At 34.0% G+C, this 18,090-nt stretch overlaps 1 protein-coding gene across 1 annotated transcript in view; it reads left to right on the forward strand.

Moving 5' to 3' along the window:
- LOC102004867 (DCN1-like protein 1) overlaps nucleotides 1-18,090 on the forward strand; it is a 70,917-nt gene that overhangs the window by 4,507 nt on the left and 48,320 nt on the right. The window contains 1 exon segment of the mRNA XM_013518479.1: nucleotides 2,084-2,234. Within this exon segment, the coding sequence (XP_013373933.1) occupies nucleotides 2,084-2,234 (151 nt within the window).

Here is an 18,090-nt window from a genome sequence, read left to right on the forward strand (position 1 = left end):
TAAGGAAGTCAAGAAATTATGACTGAAGCTTTCTATCATTTTCAAAATCTATCAGAATACCTTCCTCAATTTGAAGGACAGAATTTTAAGCAACATCTCTTTTTGTCTATCTTTCATAAAGGTGAGAACTCAAATCTGCTCAAATGTATAAAAGGAAAATTTAGAAAAATAAAATTGATCACAGGACTAAAGCAAGTGTAGTAATATTTCAAAGCTTTTTAATGCCCCCTTGCGTATTGAGGCACATCTAACCATAGTACATTACTTCATAAAAATAATGTTTACTCCCTTATAGTCACAGTATATGGACATGATATTTGGAAGTGTTTGACATGTGAATGGATTCATCTGCTTGTTCAGTTTTATAGGCTATTTCTTATTCTTGTCTTTTATTGATCAGACAGTAAAAATTAGATATCTATGTTCATTTGATTATCTTATGAGAAAAATCTCACAGCATATTTTAATTATATTCACTTCATGGCATGAGTAAGAAAAAAATCAGTAAATATTCAGCAAGAGAGTGGCATTATTTGTTATTTCTCATTTACCCTCACTAAATTTAATTGAAATTCTAAGTGCACACAGATGTCTAGCAAAACAATTTCCAGTGGAAAATCTACTCCAACTGTGGTGTTTTGAATTTAGCTAATCTTAAAAATTCTTTACTTTTAAATTATTGTAACAAATTGGTTGAAAAGGTGCTCTTTATGAGAGAAAATGATGTTAATTTCCTTGGTAGAATGGATATTAAATAAAAATTTTGTTTACCAGATAATGTGTTTTCAAAAATAACAATATTTAAATCATAGATGTTAGGCATGCAAATAATGAAATAACCTATTAATACTGACTAAATAATAAAATAGATGTTGATTGTAGATAATGTCTAAAAGTAATATTAGCATCATTCATAGCTACAGAACAATAGTACATCACAAAACCAACCTTGGTACGATACATAGGGCTTTTCAGATTTCATCATTCATTCCTGGTATGTTGGTATGTTTATGTGAGTGCATGTCCAAATGTCTGTATAGTTCTGTTCAATATCATCACAAGAGTAGTTTTCGGTACTTACTACAATGAAATCCATCACCATAGTGCTCCCTCAGATAACCTCAGAACTATGCCCCCCATCCCTACTTCTTCACCTCTGGCAGCCACTACTTCCTTCTCTGTCTCTATAATTATGTACTTATTACAATATATTATTAATAGTATTATTCTATGGTCAACATAGGTTATTTGAAAAAGAAAATTTCTCAAAGAACTAAAATTAGCAATTCCATTTGACCCAACTATTCTCCTTCTAGTTATCTTGCTAAAAGAGATAAAAACATCATATTAAGATGATATATGCACACCATATCCTGGAAGCAGCCTGAGTGTCCATCAATAAATGAATGGATGAAGCACATGTGAAACCTATGCACAATGGACTATGACTCAGCTACAAAAAAAAACAAGTTTGAGACATCTGTAGGAAAATGGATGTATCTGGAAAATATAATGTTAAGTGAGATAAATCAGACACACAAGCTTAAATACCATATAATATCTCTCATTTGAATAAGTGTAAATAAAGCATAAATAAAAGGCAAAGTAGAAGTTTGATAGAAGGAAACAGGGAAGTAGAACTTTTGCAAATGGGGAGGGGTCAAGGAGACAAGAAAGTTGGGAACAAGAAGGATAAAAAGATTTAAGATGTATCAGGTGCATGTGCCAATTATCCACAATGAATGTAAACACTGTATATCATAAATATGAAGCAAAATTAACAATATTAACAGCAGCAATGACAATGGGAAAAGGGACTCCAGAGACAGAGGAACGTGCAAGGGTAAAAGAAACCCAGACAGGTCATGTACATATGCCTGTTCCCTAAGATGAATGTGAGCTTCATGCTTTACCAACATGTACAACCAAAGTAAAATTAAAACGAAAAAAATACCAAGGAAATTAAAATAATAAAATTTTCAAAATCATATGTAAATATGTTAAACAAATTATTCTCAATATCTTTAATATGCTCCATATAGTTTAAATGTAAAATATGCCAGCTTATCATATTCTTAAATAGAGCATAAAAATCAGCTGATCAACTGCTGGCAAGTTCATCAGAGTTTCTCCAGTATGCGTGGACAGCGCTCCAATACAGTGCTAGCTGCAGTTCCAAAGAATGGGTTCCTAGAAGGAAAATCTAGTAGTTCAACATTGGTGGACATAGCGAGGTGAGAATTGGGGTGAGCAAAATCCTACACACTGTGTGAGCCATTGGTATCAATAAGCATTCAGTTTTCCTGACAGGAGAGCTGTTTACCCAGAAAAGCAAAATGTTTATCCAGATAAATTGGTTTACAGCAATTTCCTGAAGTAAACAGTAAAGTTATTTTTTAGTTTACTCTTGCCTTGCTGGTAAAGAATTTCCTAGGAGACACAGAAAATGGTGGCAAGTTATCATAGGTATTCAGAGTTCTCTGTCCTTCCTTCTTATGCCTGTATTGGACAATAAATCAGTATCATGATCAATCTACATCTGCACTACTCACTGCAAAGTCACTGTCACATAACAAGTTTCTGCGGGTGGTTAATTCAACCTCCATAACAGTTTATGCTTTGGGGTGTACAAATATTTGGGCACTGTGGTCATATAACACCATTTAAGACTCTGGAGATTATATATTTAAGTAATACAGTAAATGCCAAAAAAAAAAATTATGCTTATAAGAGTTTTTAATTCTCCTCTAAACCAGGAGCTGTGTTATGGGTTTTTTTTTTTTTTTTGACACCTCCCCCAAGGCCTCACCTACTCATAAGTGAGGCTTTCCAGAGGTGGCTGGATCTAGGGTATGTGAATATGGATTAAGGGTGTGTGGTATCTGGATTAGTTCCATAGCTGGATTAACATTCTGAGTATGGCTGAATAGATTTACTGAAGAGGGAAGAATCACCCGGGTATGGGTGGCACCAATCAATAAGGATATAGAGAAGGCTGGCTCATCGGTTTGTGTGCTCAGTTTAGGCGCTCGGTTTGTCTTACATACTTTCACTTTGCTGAGATAAAATAGCCAACACCCACACATTCTGTATTCATTTTTTTTTGACATTTGATGACATTCATTTTTTGATATTCATTTAGTGATGTACACGCAGGCTGCTTCCAGGATTTGGTTACCTTCTTCTGCCTGTTACACCATGAATTCTATCTCCTCTGTGAAGCCCCTCTGTCATGTGCCACCTGCTCTGGAGCCAGCTGACTATGGACTGAAACCTCTACACACTGTGAGTTAAATAAACCTAGAAATTGCTGCTAGAAATTGTGAGTGTTGGCTATTTTATCTCAGCAAAGCAAAAGTATGTAAGACAAGCTGAGCACCTAAACTAAACCAAGAGAAAGGATCATTTTAAAAATCAGAAAAAAAACTTAAAATGAGATGTTAGGATACTAATAGCCATATCTTAATGTATATATTTAAATAGATACAAAGCTATATTTCATATCACATATAAATTTGCATATATTATGAGTTGAAATTCATATGTTCAGATTTGACTATGTCGAAATTCTAAACCAGAAACGAGGCCATATTTGGAGATGCGCAGCTTGAAGTGGTAAGGAAGTTGACATGGGGTCATCAGGGTGGACCTTGTTCCAGCACACCCAGGGTTCCTATAGAAGCTCAGGACACAGGAAGACACAGAGGAGGCCATGAGTGTACAGGGAAAAGACCTGCAGGTCAAGAAGGGGTCCTCTCAAGAAAGGAACTCTACCAGCACAGGACGCACTCAGGATTGTGAGGAAATGAACTGACACTGTTTAACTCCTCAAGTCTGTGGTATTTTGTTGTGGCGGCTAAGCAAACCAGTACAATACATATTTATATTTTTCTTTACTTCTCAAACCAAGTATGTCACTCTCTGTCCTATGTCACTCTGTGCTCTCAGTGTCCCTGAACAGGGCCCTGTGTAGGGAACAGAGATCAATTTCTCACGGTGCTGGAGTCCAGAAAGCCACGATCAGGGCCTCGGTATCCAGGCCAAGATGAAGGCCTTTGTCTCACATCCATGGAACAAACTCAGGTTTCACAGAACAGAGCAATGGAAAAGTGCAACCTACTCCCACTGCACTTCCCAGAACAGTGAGAATCCATTTCTGAGGGTGGAAACCACACAGTCTGCACCCCTCCCACATGACCTCCCAACACTATTGTGCTGAGTTTCTTTTCCAACACATGACTTTAGGGAGCACATCCGAGTCTTGCCACTGTCTTTGTCCAAAGTAGTCATGGTTTGTTCTTTCAAACTCAGGGAAAAAATCTGTAGAGTGTCAAAAAAATACTTACTCATGCACACAAATCTACCAGATTAATAACTGTTGATGTGGATCATTTAAAGGCATTGCATATACTTTGCTCCACATCCATTCTACACAATATCTTTCAAAAAGTATAGGTGCAAACAATGATTAATGACCAATGTTTTTATCATTTTCTTCTAGAGATTGTATATGTATTGAAAGATTAAATTATTAACACAATTAGTAGTTAACCTAAAACCTTCTAAAGTTACACTCTAGCAATTAAAATTAAATGGGCAGATAAAATGTAGACAGTTGGCCTAAATACTCTAAAAGTTATTTTATGTGTTCACTTAGTTCAATAGCGCAAGATTATACCCTTAAAACAACTTATAGAAACACTGATGACTCAAATAATCCAACTAATGTAAAAATTTGGAAAGACTAACTCACAAGAAATTAGACTCAAGGTATGTACTAACTAAAACATTATGCTAATGATTTTACAGTATGGTAATACCAGAGAGAAAGCCTGGCATGGTGGTGCACACCTATAATCCTAACCCTCAGCAGGCTGAGGTAGGAGGATTGCTGTGATTTCCAGGCCAGGCTGGGCTACAAAGTGAGTTTGAGGCCAACTTGCACTCCACAGTGAGACCCTGTCTCAAAAGGACAAAAAAAAGGAAAAGAAAAAAGATCAGGGAGAAAACATAAAGGTTTTTTAAACTAATATTAAAATGCACTAACTCTTAAGAATTAGCACTATTTCTGGAGTAGCATATAAATATATTAAATGCAATTTATAAATTTATATATTCTTTTACAAAATTTTAGAGACTCCAAATCATGACAAAAATATCTAACTTTCTGCTTTTGTGAAGAACCAAAGCCATTACTCACATTAAACTTTTTTACCCGTCAGTTTTTAATGACTATATTTCACTCTTATAACTTATAGAGACTAGTAAAATTATAAAAATACAATGATATTATAATGTAACCTGCTTCACTGTAATAAAAGCACATTAGAAAATTTGAACTTATTTTAAATGTTTATTCAAACATATCTTCTTGATCATTCTTCCACCTCTTGATCATTCTCCCATAGCTCCATCCAAACAGTAAAATAAAAATCACGCTACAATATAAGATTCTAATTTATAAAATAAAAGTAATACTTTCTAATTAGGTGAAATACTCAAAACTATGATTGGGAAACCTTCCCAGTCTAGTAAAATGATATTGTATCATTTGGAACATCATGTAATTAAATACTGGAAATGAGATATTGTTGAAATGAGAACCCTGTCTAAATGAATAATCTTCACTTATACAATTCTGTGCAGTGTTCAAATGTTGGCTAGCAAAGTTTAGTCATGGAAAAAAATCTGAAATGTAATTTTTCTTATTTAATTCTCTATGCAGAATGAACCTAAGAGGAAAGAAAAATTAGCTCATTGATGTTCAGTATTGGCAAACTTTAACTGAATTACTCTAGGGAAACAAGAGTCAGTTCCACTAAAATCATCAAGTTTTAGCTCCACTCTCGAGTAAATTGTGAAGTATACTGTCTAAGTCTCTGAAGTGGGGAAGAGACAAACAGATCGGATGAGTAAGCAGTGACCTCTTGCTCTCAACTCCATCCTCTGGACAGGCTGTTTAACTGATGCTCAAGTTTGACTGGTCCTTTTACAGCTTTCTTCATTTCATTCTGCTTATAATGAGGTCAAATGACACAAACACTGGGGAACTCAGTAAATGGAAAGCTGCTGGCTCTCCTTGAGCTCAAGTAACTCCAAAGTTACATTAGGAGGATATAAAATATAAGTGATTTTTATACAAGTTTATCATCTTTTTATGTTAGGATTATAAATAGATATCAGAGCAATTTGTCCAATTTCTTCTTCACGAATTCTTAGTTCATTTTTATCCTTCACCAATCCCCTTGAACTGCTGTAAATTCCAAGTTAATTTTGTAGGCTATTATTTTATAGTACCAGTTTGTATGATTAAAAAAGAACTGAGTGGGCTGGGGTGTAGGCCAGTGGTAGAGTGTGGGCTCACCATATATAATCCACAGCACAGCAGAAAAGAGTTTATTTAATTCAGAGCTCATTTTCTTCAGTATGATAGCTGAAACATTCCTCAGTACCTTCCTTTGTATAGATATAATTACTATTTCAAAGAATTGTGGGGCTTAAGAGCTCTCAGTTATATCAAAAAAATCACGGCCTTACAAGTAGTGTCAAACATTGTCCTACATCTCTTGGTAGATTTAGAAAAAATGGCTCAGGCTCATACAGTCCATAAAAGGCAAAGCCACTTTGTCTCAGGCAGCTTACATAGAGATAATATATCCTCATACTACATGCCAAGGAGCCTCCAGTGGCAATGTCTCATTTTATTAATATAAACTAATTTCTAATAGATATTTAAGAGCAGAAATTTTTTGTAGCACAAATGTCTAGTTTCAGTGTCAAATGCTGTTTATGTTTTAAATTTAACTTACTAGAAACCAGCTAACATAATTTGGAGTTGTTTCATACAGAACTATGGTTATTAGAATATGAGGATTTTATTTTATTTTATATGGCTGACAAGAAGTACCTGTAAATTAGAAATCTGTTGTGAGATTTCAAATAATCCTCATGTTCTGAATAAGTGTGAATTGTACATACAGGCACACACACACACACACACACACACACCTTTGCCATCATTATGTCTAACCCTCCATGTAAATTACTTATGAATATGTGTATATGCATATTTATATATAAATGTACATTCATATACATGAAGAAGTAACACCAATACTTGCAAATTATCTAATATATTATAATTGCACAATATATCAGCACTGATTTTTCCTTTTGCTATTAATGCCTTGAATTTTTTTTGACTCATTTTGTATTCAGATGTTTTAAAGCCATTCAATAGATTTAAACAGTTTTGCCTTTTTTGTTCTGGACAAAGTTACCTGATTCACTGAATGTGACTGGCAGATGGGACAAACCCAAATGGGCTATGTTTTCTGAAGAGAATTGCTAGTTCTGTAAATGCAGCACTTAATCTCAAGCACTCTGTGATTAACTTTAAGCTCAGTAGACTATGAACTGGAGATCTAAAATTGTCTCCAAGGCCAAAGAATTAGCTGTAACAGACTGCAAGATTTTCAGTGGGTAAAGTATACTTAGTTGTATGTGAAAATATTTCTCATTTCTTATATACCTTCTTAACAAAAAAAGCATATTTTACTGTCAAAGTCTCTCATTAATGATTTCAACATGTATAATAGACTTTAAAAGATAAATTTCACATTATATATGTGAATAAAATCTTCAAATAATCATTTATTCTGTATGCACAAGTGATCAATTTCAAGGAAAATATTTCATAGCTGGAAGAGTGTTTATTCTTCCAAGCACTCCCTTCATCTACCAGGAAAGACAGAAATATAGATACATTTACATATATCTAAGAAAAAAAGTAAGTTACAGTGATTTAAAGAATTTGCTCCAAGTCATCTAGATTTAAGGTTCTGGCTCCAGAACTCACAGATCTACCCAGTATCTTCCAGTGTTTACTTGAGTAATTTACGATCTTCTTCATCATTGAGTCCATATCTTTTATCTGCTCAGAAGATACCTCATATCCAGCAAGCGACAAGCACATGAAAGGAATTAATTTTTTTTCCACTGAAAGACAATGATTGGGAAACACAGAGTCCTCTATACTTCAAGTCCTCCAGGGAGCCACACTGGTAGTGTTCTAGCCTAGAATGGTTTATAATCTCCCAACCAGTGATCTGTAAGACTCTTTGTGGCCCACTAGCTTGTCTAAATTAAAGAAGGTGAAGCCATAATCTTGACCCCTTTCTCCCAGACCCAGCCCGAGGCTCTGGCCTCTATTACTCCGAAATTGATAAAAGGTTTTATATTTCTCATAAAGTAAGCAGTACTTTCCTAAATTGCCATTCTGTACCCGTTTTCCATGTGACCTCACCCCGGCTCCTCTAAGGCATCACAAGACTTTCCGAATGCAAGCAACGTCTGGCGTATTTTAGCAAATATGGCAAAGGAAAGAAGAAAAACTAAATCAAAAGCAGGTGACACAACAAAGTAAGCAGCTTCTCAGACACTCAACAAAATGGCAAAATATCCTTCCTTCTGAAAGAGGGAGCTTTCGCACTCTCATTTGCCCCTGGGCTGTGGCCCTCTCCTCTCTTTGGTCCATCCTGTGGTTCCTCCATTGTGCCTAAGCTTTGCATCACTGAGACAGAGAACAGGGAGAGACAGCTTCTTCCTCACTCTCAATTCTAAAATGACTCACTAAAATCAGGTAATTAACAGGTTTTCTAGATTAAACAGGGCTTGAGCCATATTAAAATACCAGAAATAAAAATGAATTCTAACCTCTGTCTTTTCTAAAACATAAAAGTATATAACAGACTTTATAAAGGCACCTTTAATAGTTTCTCCACTTGCAGAAAGCAGTACAAGTGACTCTACCAAATATTTTCAGATAAATTGATTATAACACATTAAAGTGTTATTTTAATAATATTTCTCAGAATTTTTTCAGCATTTAATATACCAAGAAACTATCAGCTATTAAAATAGCTTAGCTATGAAAATTTTCAAATTAAAAAAAATTTAATGTCCAGACAGGTTATAAGCATAGCTTATAAAATTATAAATACAAATAAAAACTATGCTGAAGTAGCTTTTCTCAACTATTAGACAAAATTTCCAAGGTTTGAAAATGTACTCTGATTTGATTCCTGGTACCAGAAAAATAAAATCTACTCTACTCTTGAAGCTATGGAGAAAGACATGGGAACAATTTTGTTGGTGGGAACACTGGAACACTAACAGAGGAGAATTTGGTAATGTCTAGCAAGATTTCAATGCATTATCTTTTCTCTCTTCCATCTCATGGTAAGGAATCTGGCTAAACCATCCACTGTGGTTTATAAACACAAGTATTCACAATGCTATTTACTGCAGTATTATCATAATAGCAGAATGTAAAGTACTCAAAATTCTGTCAATCATGGATGTGTTGAGTGAAGTATAGCAGTGGTGTGGGTCATCCATGTCCTGGGATGAACAAAATCAAACTGGATAATTCTAGAAAACAAATTACTGGAGTTCATCAATGAAAAAATTCTCAGAAAAATATAATATATGAGATGGTATTATTGATCAAGGAACATGTCAATTATTCAATTTGTGCATGGAGTTTATCTTGATCTTAATTTTAAAAATCCATATTCTAAATAATGTGTGTCTATTAATGGACTATTTCATGACAGTTTAAAGATTATTTTCAGTTATTTAGAAGTAATACTTAATTGAGGTTATGATTTTGAAGGACATCTGATCTTTGAAAGAATACCCTGAAATATTTACAGATGTGCTTATATAATGTCTGGGGTAACTTCACACTAACCATGTGATAGTCAATATATAGGGCTATAGATGAAGCGAGATCATGAGTCTGATCACTGTTGAATCCCAGTGATGTGTAATTCCTGGTTTTTTGTTTTATTAATGATATAAAACACAGTAGACTTGTGAGCTCTTTTCACTCTTAAAATTAAAAGGTAAATATTATTATTTTTCCCAGGAGTGTCATATGGTGTCTTGCTTTGCTGAGTATCACTAAGAGGTTAATGGCCAATTGAGAAAGCAATTGCTTTTTTTTTTAATCCTTAAAGTATTTTATTTACAAAAATTTAGGTGCTTTATACATTCTGCTTTTGTGTATGTGTAACATGTATATACGTTTGCCTAAGTCTTTGTCATCTGACATTCCAAAATAAATGGAATCATGAATTTTCTTATTCTAAAAGTTTGTTACTATCTTAAATGGTTTTTTTTAAACTCTCTTTCTCTTGAAAATTGGTCCTTCATTAGAACACAATTTAAATTTTCTCCAAAATATATTCCTAGTTACATCATCTCCAACCCAAAGTCTCAGACTCAACTAAGATAATCTTTTTTCATTTTACTTTTTAAAATGAGTTCTTATATGGATACATACATAGTACACATATCTTAAGTTTATAGTAAGGTGGGAAAAATATGTACATAAAACTCCCAAGAAAATCAGGATGTAGAACATTTCTAGCACTTAAGCAGGCAGTCTCATGTCCCCACACAATTATATACCCCTAAACTTAATATCTGGTCAGTGATCATAGGTAATGTTTTGCTTACTCTTTAACTTTGCAGAACTGGAGTCATACACTATGGACTCCTGTAACTAGCTCCTTTCACTCAAGATTATGTCAATGAAATTTACCCATGTTGTTATATTTAATTTTGTCTCATTTTTCCTATTTCTATGGATGATTCCATTAAGTAATATATGACAATTTATTTATTCCTTCCTTTGATGTGTGTTTCAACTGTCCCCAATTTGGACACTCTTCTGACATAAACTGCTAATAATATTCATGCACATGTCTTCCAGTATTTAAATGTTTACATTTTAGATGGAAAACATCCCTGAAAATTCTCAGATTTTCAGAGGTAGGGCTTTTGGAAGGTAAGTAGATCACATAATCATATGATGAAGTCCCCGTGGAATGTGCAGTTAGGAGGTAGAGTCTGGTTGAGATCAGTCACTGGGCGCATGACCTGGAAGAGTATATTCTTGTCCCCAGCTCCTCCCTTCCCTCTCCTCTTCTTTAGCAGATTTTCTCTGTTATTTGCTTCCACCATCCTATTTCTGTCTTAGAACAGCAGTCACTAAAACCATGAGCCAAAATAAACTTCTGCTTTAAATTACAGAAGTGTAAAGTATTTTTGTCCCAACAGTGGAAAAATGACTAATGCAATATGTATTCACTTTTACTGTAAAGGTACCCAATAGTAAAATGGCTGGGTCATAAGACATGGAGCTACTAAACTGTATTTTTCCAAAGCAGGGTGTAAATTATCTAAACTGATTGTGCCAATATGTACACACTATAGTGAACATCCAGGGTTGTGATAAGCTGCCACACTTTTCTACCTGAACAGCAATGGCCTCCTAATCAATATTCCCTTACACTTTCACTATCCATAAAGATACAGCTTTTCTGAGGACTTAATGTTCAGCATAGATGTAAATGAAGAGAAAAGTGAAATGTGAAGGTAATAGACAGTAAAAGGTAAATATGAGGGCCCCAGTGTTATGTCCTGATTCACAGATCCCAGAACTGCGGAGAGCCTCTCTGGTTGGTGAGGAGTGAGGAGTAAGTTGTAAGAAGTGCTTTCGTAGGAGGAACAGGATCTAGATTATGCAAGCTGTATCTGGAATTTTTTATTTGGCTCTAAATATGTGTTCTGAGCTTCAAAATTGCTATAAAGTTTTGTATTTCTTTCACCACCAAATCTGTGTGTTTTAAACACCATTTTACATTTTCTGTAGTTTTCTTGCCTTTACATGCCAAGTAGTATTTTTAATGTAGTACTATGAAATAATAGTTCTTTAGAATGTGAAGAGAGAAAGGAAAAATATGTGAGGTTGTAGGAAAATACACTGGATATATTATTTTAAATTGTTAACTTTTGTATTTTCCTGTATTAGCCTGGGCAAGTACTACAGTGATAGCTGCTCAACTTCTACACAGATTATTAGGATTTTCTTAATTTCCTCAAGCAATTTTCATCAAGTAGTCTTTAGAACCATTTATCATGTGAATTGCAAATAAATATTTACTGACATATTCAATTAGCAACTGCCCTAGACCCAGACTCCTTCCTCTAAACTAGTGATAACAAACCTTTCAGGAACCAAATGCCACGCTGCAACCCTACTTATTTGGCACAAGGTGCCAACATTGCAATTAAACCAGAATACTGAGGTTTTCTTTTAGAAATAACAACTGTACCTTAACATCTTTGGTCTTCAAAGGAAAACACAATGACACAAGTGTCATAGCTTCAACACCACTCTTCTAGATAGTCAGATTGCACCATCCTTTTCACTCTTGCTGTGCCTTTGGCCAGTACCCATCAAGCACGCCTGTACTCTGGAGTCAACGTGAAACTCTTGAGAATATTTACCAGTCCCCTTCAAGATCTTTCACATCTTACCCTCAGAAGGTGGAAATTGAGAATATATGATCTTTAAATCTCCTCAACCATCAGCCTAGCATAACCCTCTGACACACATCTTGTGTTGGTTTCTGTTTGTGATTAAAACAAATTGCCACATATTTAGTAGTAAAATCAACAAAAAACATATTACCTTATAGTTTTGTTGACCAGAAGTCTGGTCTTACGGTGGTGAGAAAACAAGTACTTTTACAGAAGAACCATTGACTTGGTCACAAATATATCATTATTATTTCAATCAATATTCATTATCAGTGATGCTGATGGTTAAATTGTGAAAGTGTAATCAAAATTAAATATGGTAAAATTTCATACTTTAGAATGAGAGTGTAAGAATACATAAATTTCAGTTATAATCATTTAAATTTTAAAATTTTAATTGAAAAGCAAGCAAAAGCTGCAATTGCTGAGCAAGTTAACTGAAAATAATTTGAGATAGCTTCAATATTTAATAATGTGAGTTTAATTGGTGAGTACAATTAGATGTCCAACAAGAGGGAATTAAATGCTGCAAACCAAGTGTTTTTTATACCTAATTTTATATCAAATTAAAATGTGGCCAACCCAGCACAACAGGAATAATTGGTTTATAATGGATTATCATTTTTATATATAAATCACCCAAATCTCCCAAACCTATTGCCTTTTGTAGTATATTTTATTTTAAAAATAAATTTATGTCTTTCTTATCAAAATTATAATATTTAATATAAAGTAATAAGAATACCAACACATACAAATGCACATCCACATATTACTGATGGTAAAACTTTGATGTTTAAAATTTTAAATCGTATGCTAAGTAAATTTTATGCATTTTTGGCAAACTGTCATATTGTGCCTACGCTTTTCACCAAGTAAAACACCACTGAAGTGTTCTAACCAGTAGACTATGGTTAAAATTATCAATTACGCCAAACAGTGTTATACAATTCAGTGTTTCTCAGCTAACATTCTACCATTCATCATTGAAATTGACCCAAGTAGTTAATGTTAAAAATAGTCATATAGACATGCAATTGGCTTAAAATTACATAAATATAAAATTAAGGGAAATCTTAAAATAAATAAGCATAAAAAGTTTCAAAAATAAGAACTTACAAAGCTCAAATCACCCATAACTGAGACTCATTTTCAACAATTTTGTTCATTGATTTGTTGTTTCTTAAACTACTTCAGGCAAGAAGCAAGTGAATAGTTGGAAGGCTGAAACAAAAATAAAAATGAAGTTTAAAATGTCATTCTGTTCCAGGGATTGGAGCAGATGATTCCCAGAGAAGATGATATACAGTGAAATAAGTTACACTTTATTGCTTTTTAGATTTTGTTCTAACCTACAGGTCTTATCAATTAACTCTTAATAATTAAAAGCTGTACCCCTGGGTGGAGAAAACTATTATTCTCTCAAGCTAGTCATACTCCCTCTTCTTAACACAATTGCCCTATACAAAATACAGTTTTCTTTGCATATCACCTCGGCATCACAGGGCATAAGTTTAGCTTTTGCTTCAAGAAAATATTTGATTCAATCAAAATATTACATAAAACTAATTCCAACTGCACACTTCCCCACAGGCAAATAAAGTAAAGTAAAGTAAAGTAAAATAAAATAGTTCCTTAGAATAATTCTTACCCTAAGTATCCTATTTTGTTGCAAGGATAGATATAGTCTGTTAGGAATTTGGTAATAGATTCCTTAGAAGAAATTACCTCCAAATAAACTAATATTAAAACATACAAGATTTAAATGTTATTAACTTCTGCCTCCTGTGAAAAACCAACAAGAAATTAAAGTCCAAATGTATTTTCATTCAAAATTTATAAAATTTCAGGAAAGTCCAAAATTACCTCAATTTCTTATTTTACTCACTCCTAACCACAAGAATCTCCTGAAGTTATTTCTTGAATAGTTTTACCCTAATGACCAAAATTTTTTAGACTTTAAAGTTGAATCAAATGAACCCTAAATCTAATTATATTTGAAATTATAGATGAAAATCTTAAAATAATAGTGCCTGGCATATTCACAAACTGATGAATAACATTATTGTTATTATCATTTATTGTTTATACTATTATATTATAGCCTCACACCCATAACATTTAGAAAACAAAAGAAATGCCCAATTATCCATTCATAGGATTATATTTTTGGTGTTGTCCATTCACCACATTATTGTTTCTAGAAATTCCTGTTATCTGAAGGACAGTTCAGGCCACAATATACCATGATAATAGAGGAGGAAAAGGTTTTGTTATGCCCTAGCTGGGTGCCAGTTAGCCTCTCAGAATGATGGAGCTCACAATCTGTGAAGATCAATTGATAGAAGAAGGTTCATTATGCCGCCTCATTTATCAGATATCAGGATTAGGGCACAAAAGTGAAAGAGGTTTAACCTATCCTTTCTGCCTCCTTCCCTAGAAAGTGACATTTAAATAACACATTTATATGCAAGTTGTCCCTGTCTGCACTGGTGATACCCATGGTCTGCAGTCTTACATGAAATTCTCTGTTTTCCCAAGTAGTCTTTTAAGATACTTGCAATTTTTTTGTCTGAAAATTGCTGAGCCATGTTTAACCTGAAGGAAAGTTTTTTCACAATGACATATTTTTTCCCTTTGCTGGAAAATGATTTGAGAAAGAATCTTGAATCAAAATCACATCTGATTCTTCTGAAAGATAACCCTGAAACTCCAAAGAGAGCCAGGGTCATAATTTCACCTTTAAAATCATGCTTTTAACTTTTAGAAGAATCTTGCTTTGTTGCATAAGCTGGTATAAATCTCCAAGACTCCAGCAATCCTCCTGCCTCAACCCCTGAATAACTAGGACTACAAGTACATGCCTCCCTGACAGAAATTAGCCTTCTAACAATTTCTCCTCTTTTTAAGCTTTGAGTAACTGTTAATATTTCAATAACAGCAAAAATGTTTCATTTTGACAATTCATGTTTCAGCTCTAATAAGATAGTCCCTTAGTGTTCTATTTTCCTCTGTTACTTCCCTACTTTTTGCAGCAGGCTAAGTAGTTTTTAACACTGTAATTTTCTAAGATTGTCCTTATACTTCTTTCCTAAGTGTACTTTTATTTTTTTCTTCCCTTTTTTTTGTCATTCTCTTTGACACTGGACAAAGACATTAAATTTTATTTTTAAATTTTAATTATTGTAGTTTTAAATGTTCAACTAACTGGATTGGACATCATCTGTTACTGTCCAGCCTGGGTATTTTTTATTTAATTTTACATTCTGTGTGTCTTCCCTTATGGTCCTAGTCAAATGTCTATCTCTAAGTTGATGAAATACAGAAAGGAACCTAAAAATGACTTGACATGTCAAGATTAGCTTCTTAAACTCCCTTCAGATCTATTTGATTTTTTAACCACTTACATATGTCTGATTCCTCGGTGAATACTTAGCTTAAATATCTCTCTTATTGACCTCACACCTGAAGGTTATCAAGGTGCCTTTCAATACATCCTTGGATTCAGCCTTTGTGGACCTTCCACATGGTCATGCCTTTTCTTTACTAGAAGTTTTCTCTGACCTAAGTCAACCTAGTTACAATTGGTAGATCACTGAACTTATGAATACCACTAAGAAAACAGAAAGGAAGTTGAGCTGTAGAAAGAGCAGAGATTTCTTTCTTACTTTTTTTTAATAGGGAGATGTCACTTATCTCAAAGAAAGTATTTTTTTAAATGAATAGGTAAATGTATATTCTTAGCCTATCATTTGGTCTATTTTATCCTCAATGACCTTGCCTATTTTAAAATATGTCTCTCCATACTCCTTGATACTTTCCCACTGTGCTTCTTATTTTTAGAGCTAAAATTGTTTCCTGAGTTTCACTTATATAACATTTTAAAATACCTTTGATGTTTCAAGTTTGCATATTCCTTTAGGGGCAAAGAATTCCCTACAATAAGCACCCTGGTAACAGTCCTTCTTTGCCAATTTTTATCTTGGGTATACAACAGTCTCATCCAAAACATCTTCTATGCCAGGCAAATGGAAGAAATATTTCCTCAGAAAAACACCCCCACATTTTTATTTATATATTAGTAAATATTTGCCATCTTTATGTAATTGAAAAGGCTGGCTAGATCTTAAAGTAAACGTCCATTTCCAGGACTTAAAAAATCTGATGAGATTATGGACAATATGTTAGAGAATTCCCTTGAAATCACTGGACACACAGAGTAAGTTACCTATAATTTTATTCCTTTGTTTCTAATATAGTTAATAAAAAATGTAAATCAGTGCAATAGCTTTTGTTATTGATTTGATATAACTAGTGTACAAAACTAAAATTACAAAGCTAAGCCCTCATGCTCTAATGCCTGTCCCCTATGTGTCACGTAGCTTGTCTCTGAGGCTCAGCATCACAAGAGTAGGCTTGTTGAAAAAAATTCAGGGGATATAGGTCTCCTTAAGGCATAGTGTATACTAAGCCTATACACTGATCACTTTGAGAAAATAATTCTCTCATGAGGCAAAAACTCTTTACTTGGTTTTCTAATCCCTGGCTCAGTTGTACCTGTTTAGTTTATCTCCATTTTTCAAGGGCAGGCACAGAAACATGGACAGGGTCATACTCTTTAAAGATAGCCAGGAGACTCTGCATCCTGGGGAACACAGGGACCTTAGGTTAACTTCCCAGGAGAGGCAAGGCTCTGTTCTCCACCTCCTATCACCATTATAGGAGCTACTCCGAGTCTTGGAGAAACTTGGAAGCTTCCAAAATGACAAGACAAAAGAGCAAAATGTAATCTCAAACATCCACCCCAGCCAGAACAAGTCAAGGAAACATCAACATGGGAGAAATTAGAAGTCATACACCTGAAATTTCTAAAATGATAACAATTAAAGTAAAAAAAAAAAAATAACTACATCAGGCTAGAGAAGACATCAGACTGGAAATAGTCTCTCAGATAAAAAAAGAAATAAAAATCATAATGAAAGAATTACTCAGCATGTCAAAAGAAGACATAGATAAAAAAAGAGGAGCACAGAAACATGATGCAAACCTTGAATGAACAATATATGAAAGAATTAGAATGCATGAAACAGACTGAGAAATATATTCAGGAAATTAAAAATTCCATTGAAAGCTGCCAAACTGCTTAAATGGAACTGAAGATAGACCTTCAGACCTTGAAGGCAGCATTGCAATTATCAATCACAATAGGAAAGATCTCTTAAAAATAAAAAAGAACCAGGAAATAACAACTCAACAGCTGCAAGATGAGGTAAAAAAATATATATAAGACTGATAGGTGTCAACAAAAACCAGGAGGCAACACAAATGGCGCACAAAGACTATTTGCAGAAGTAATAGCAGAAAGTTTTCCAAGCATGGGAAAAGAATGTGGCATACATAGAGTGAGACATATAGAACTCCAATTAGCCATAAGCAAAATAAATTTAAGCCCAGACACATAATAATCAAGATCCGAGAAATTCAACCAAAGAACAGAATATTAAAAGTTGTTACAGAAAAGAAACAGATCACCTATGAAGGAAAACCTATCAGAATCATGGCAGATTTCTCAACAAAAACCATCAAATCAAGAAGAGTTTGGAGTGAAGTATTTCAGTTTCTGAAAGAAAACAACCTCCAACCCAGATTGAGGTACCCTGCAAAATTATCTTTTTAATAGAGAAATAATATACTTCC

Source organism: Chinchilla lanigera, unplaced genomic scaffold (assembly GCF_000276665.1).
Source record: "Chinchilla lanigera isolate Chin_1 unplaced genomic scaffold, ChiLan1.0 scaffold00046, whole genome shotgun sequence".
NCBI lineage: Eukaryota > Metazoa > Chordata > Mammalia > Rodentia > Chinchillidae > Chinchilla > Chinchilla lanigera.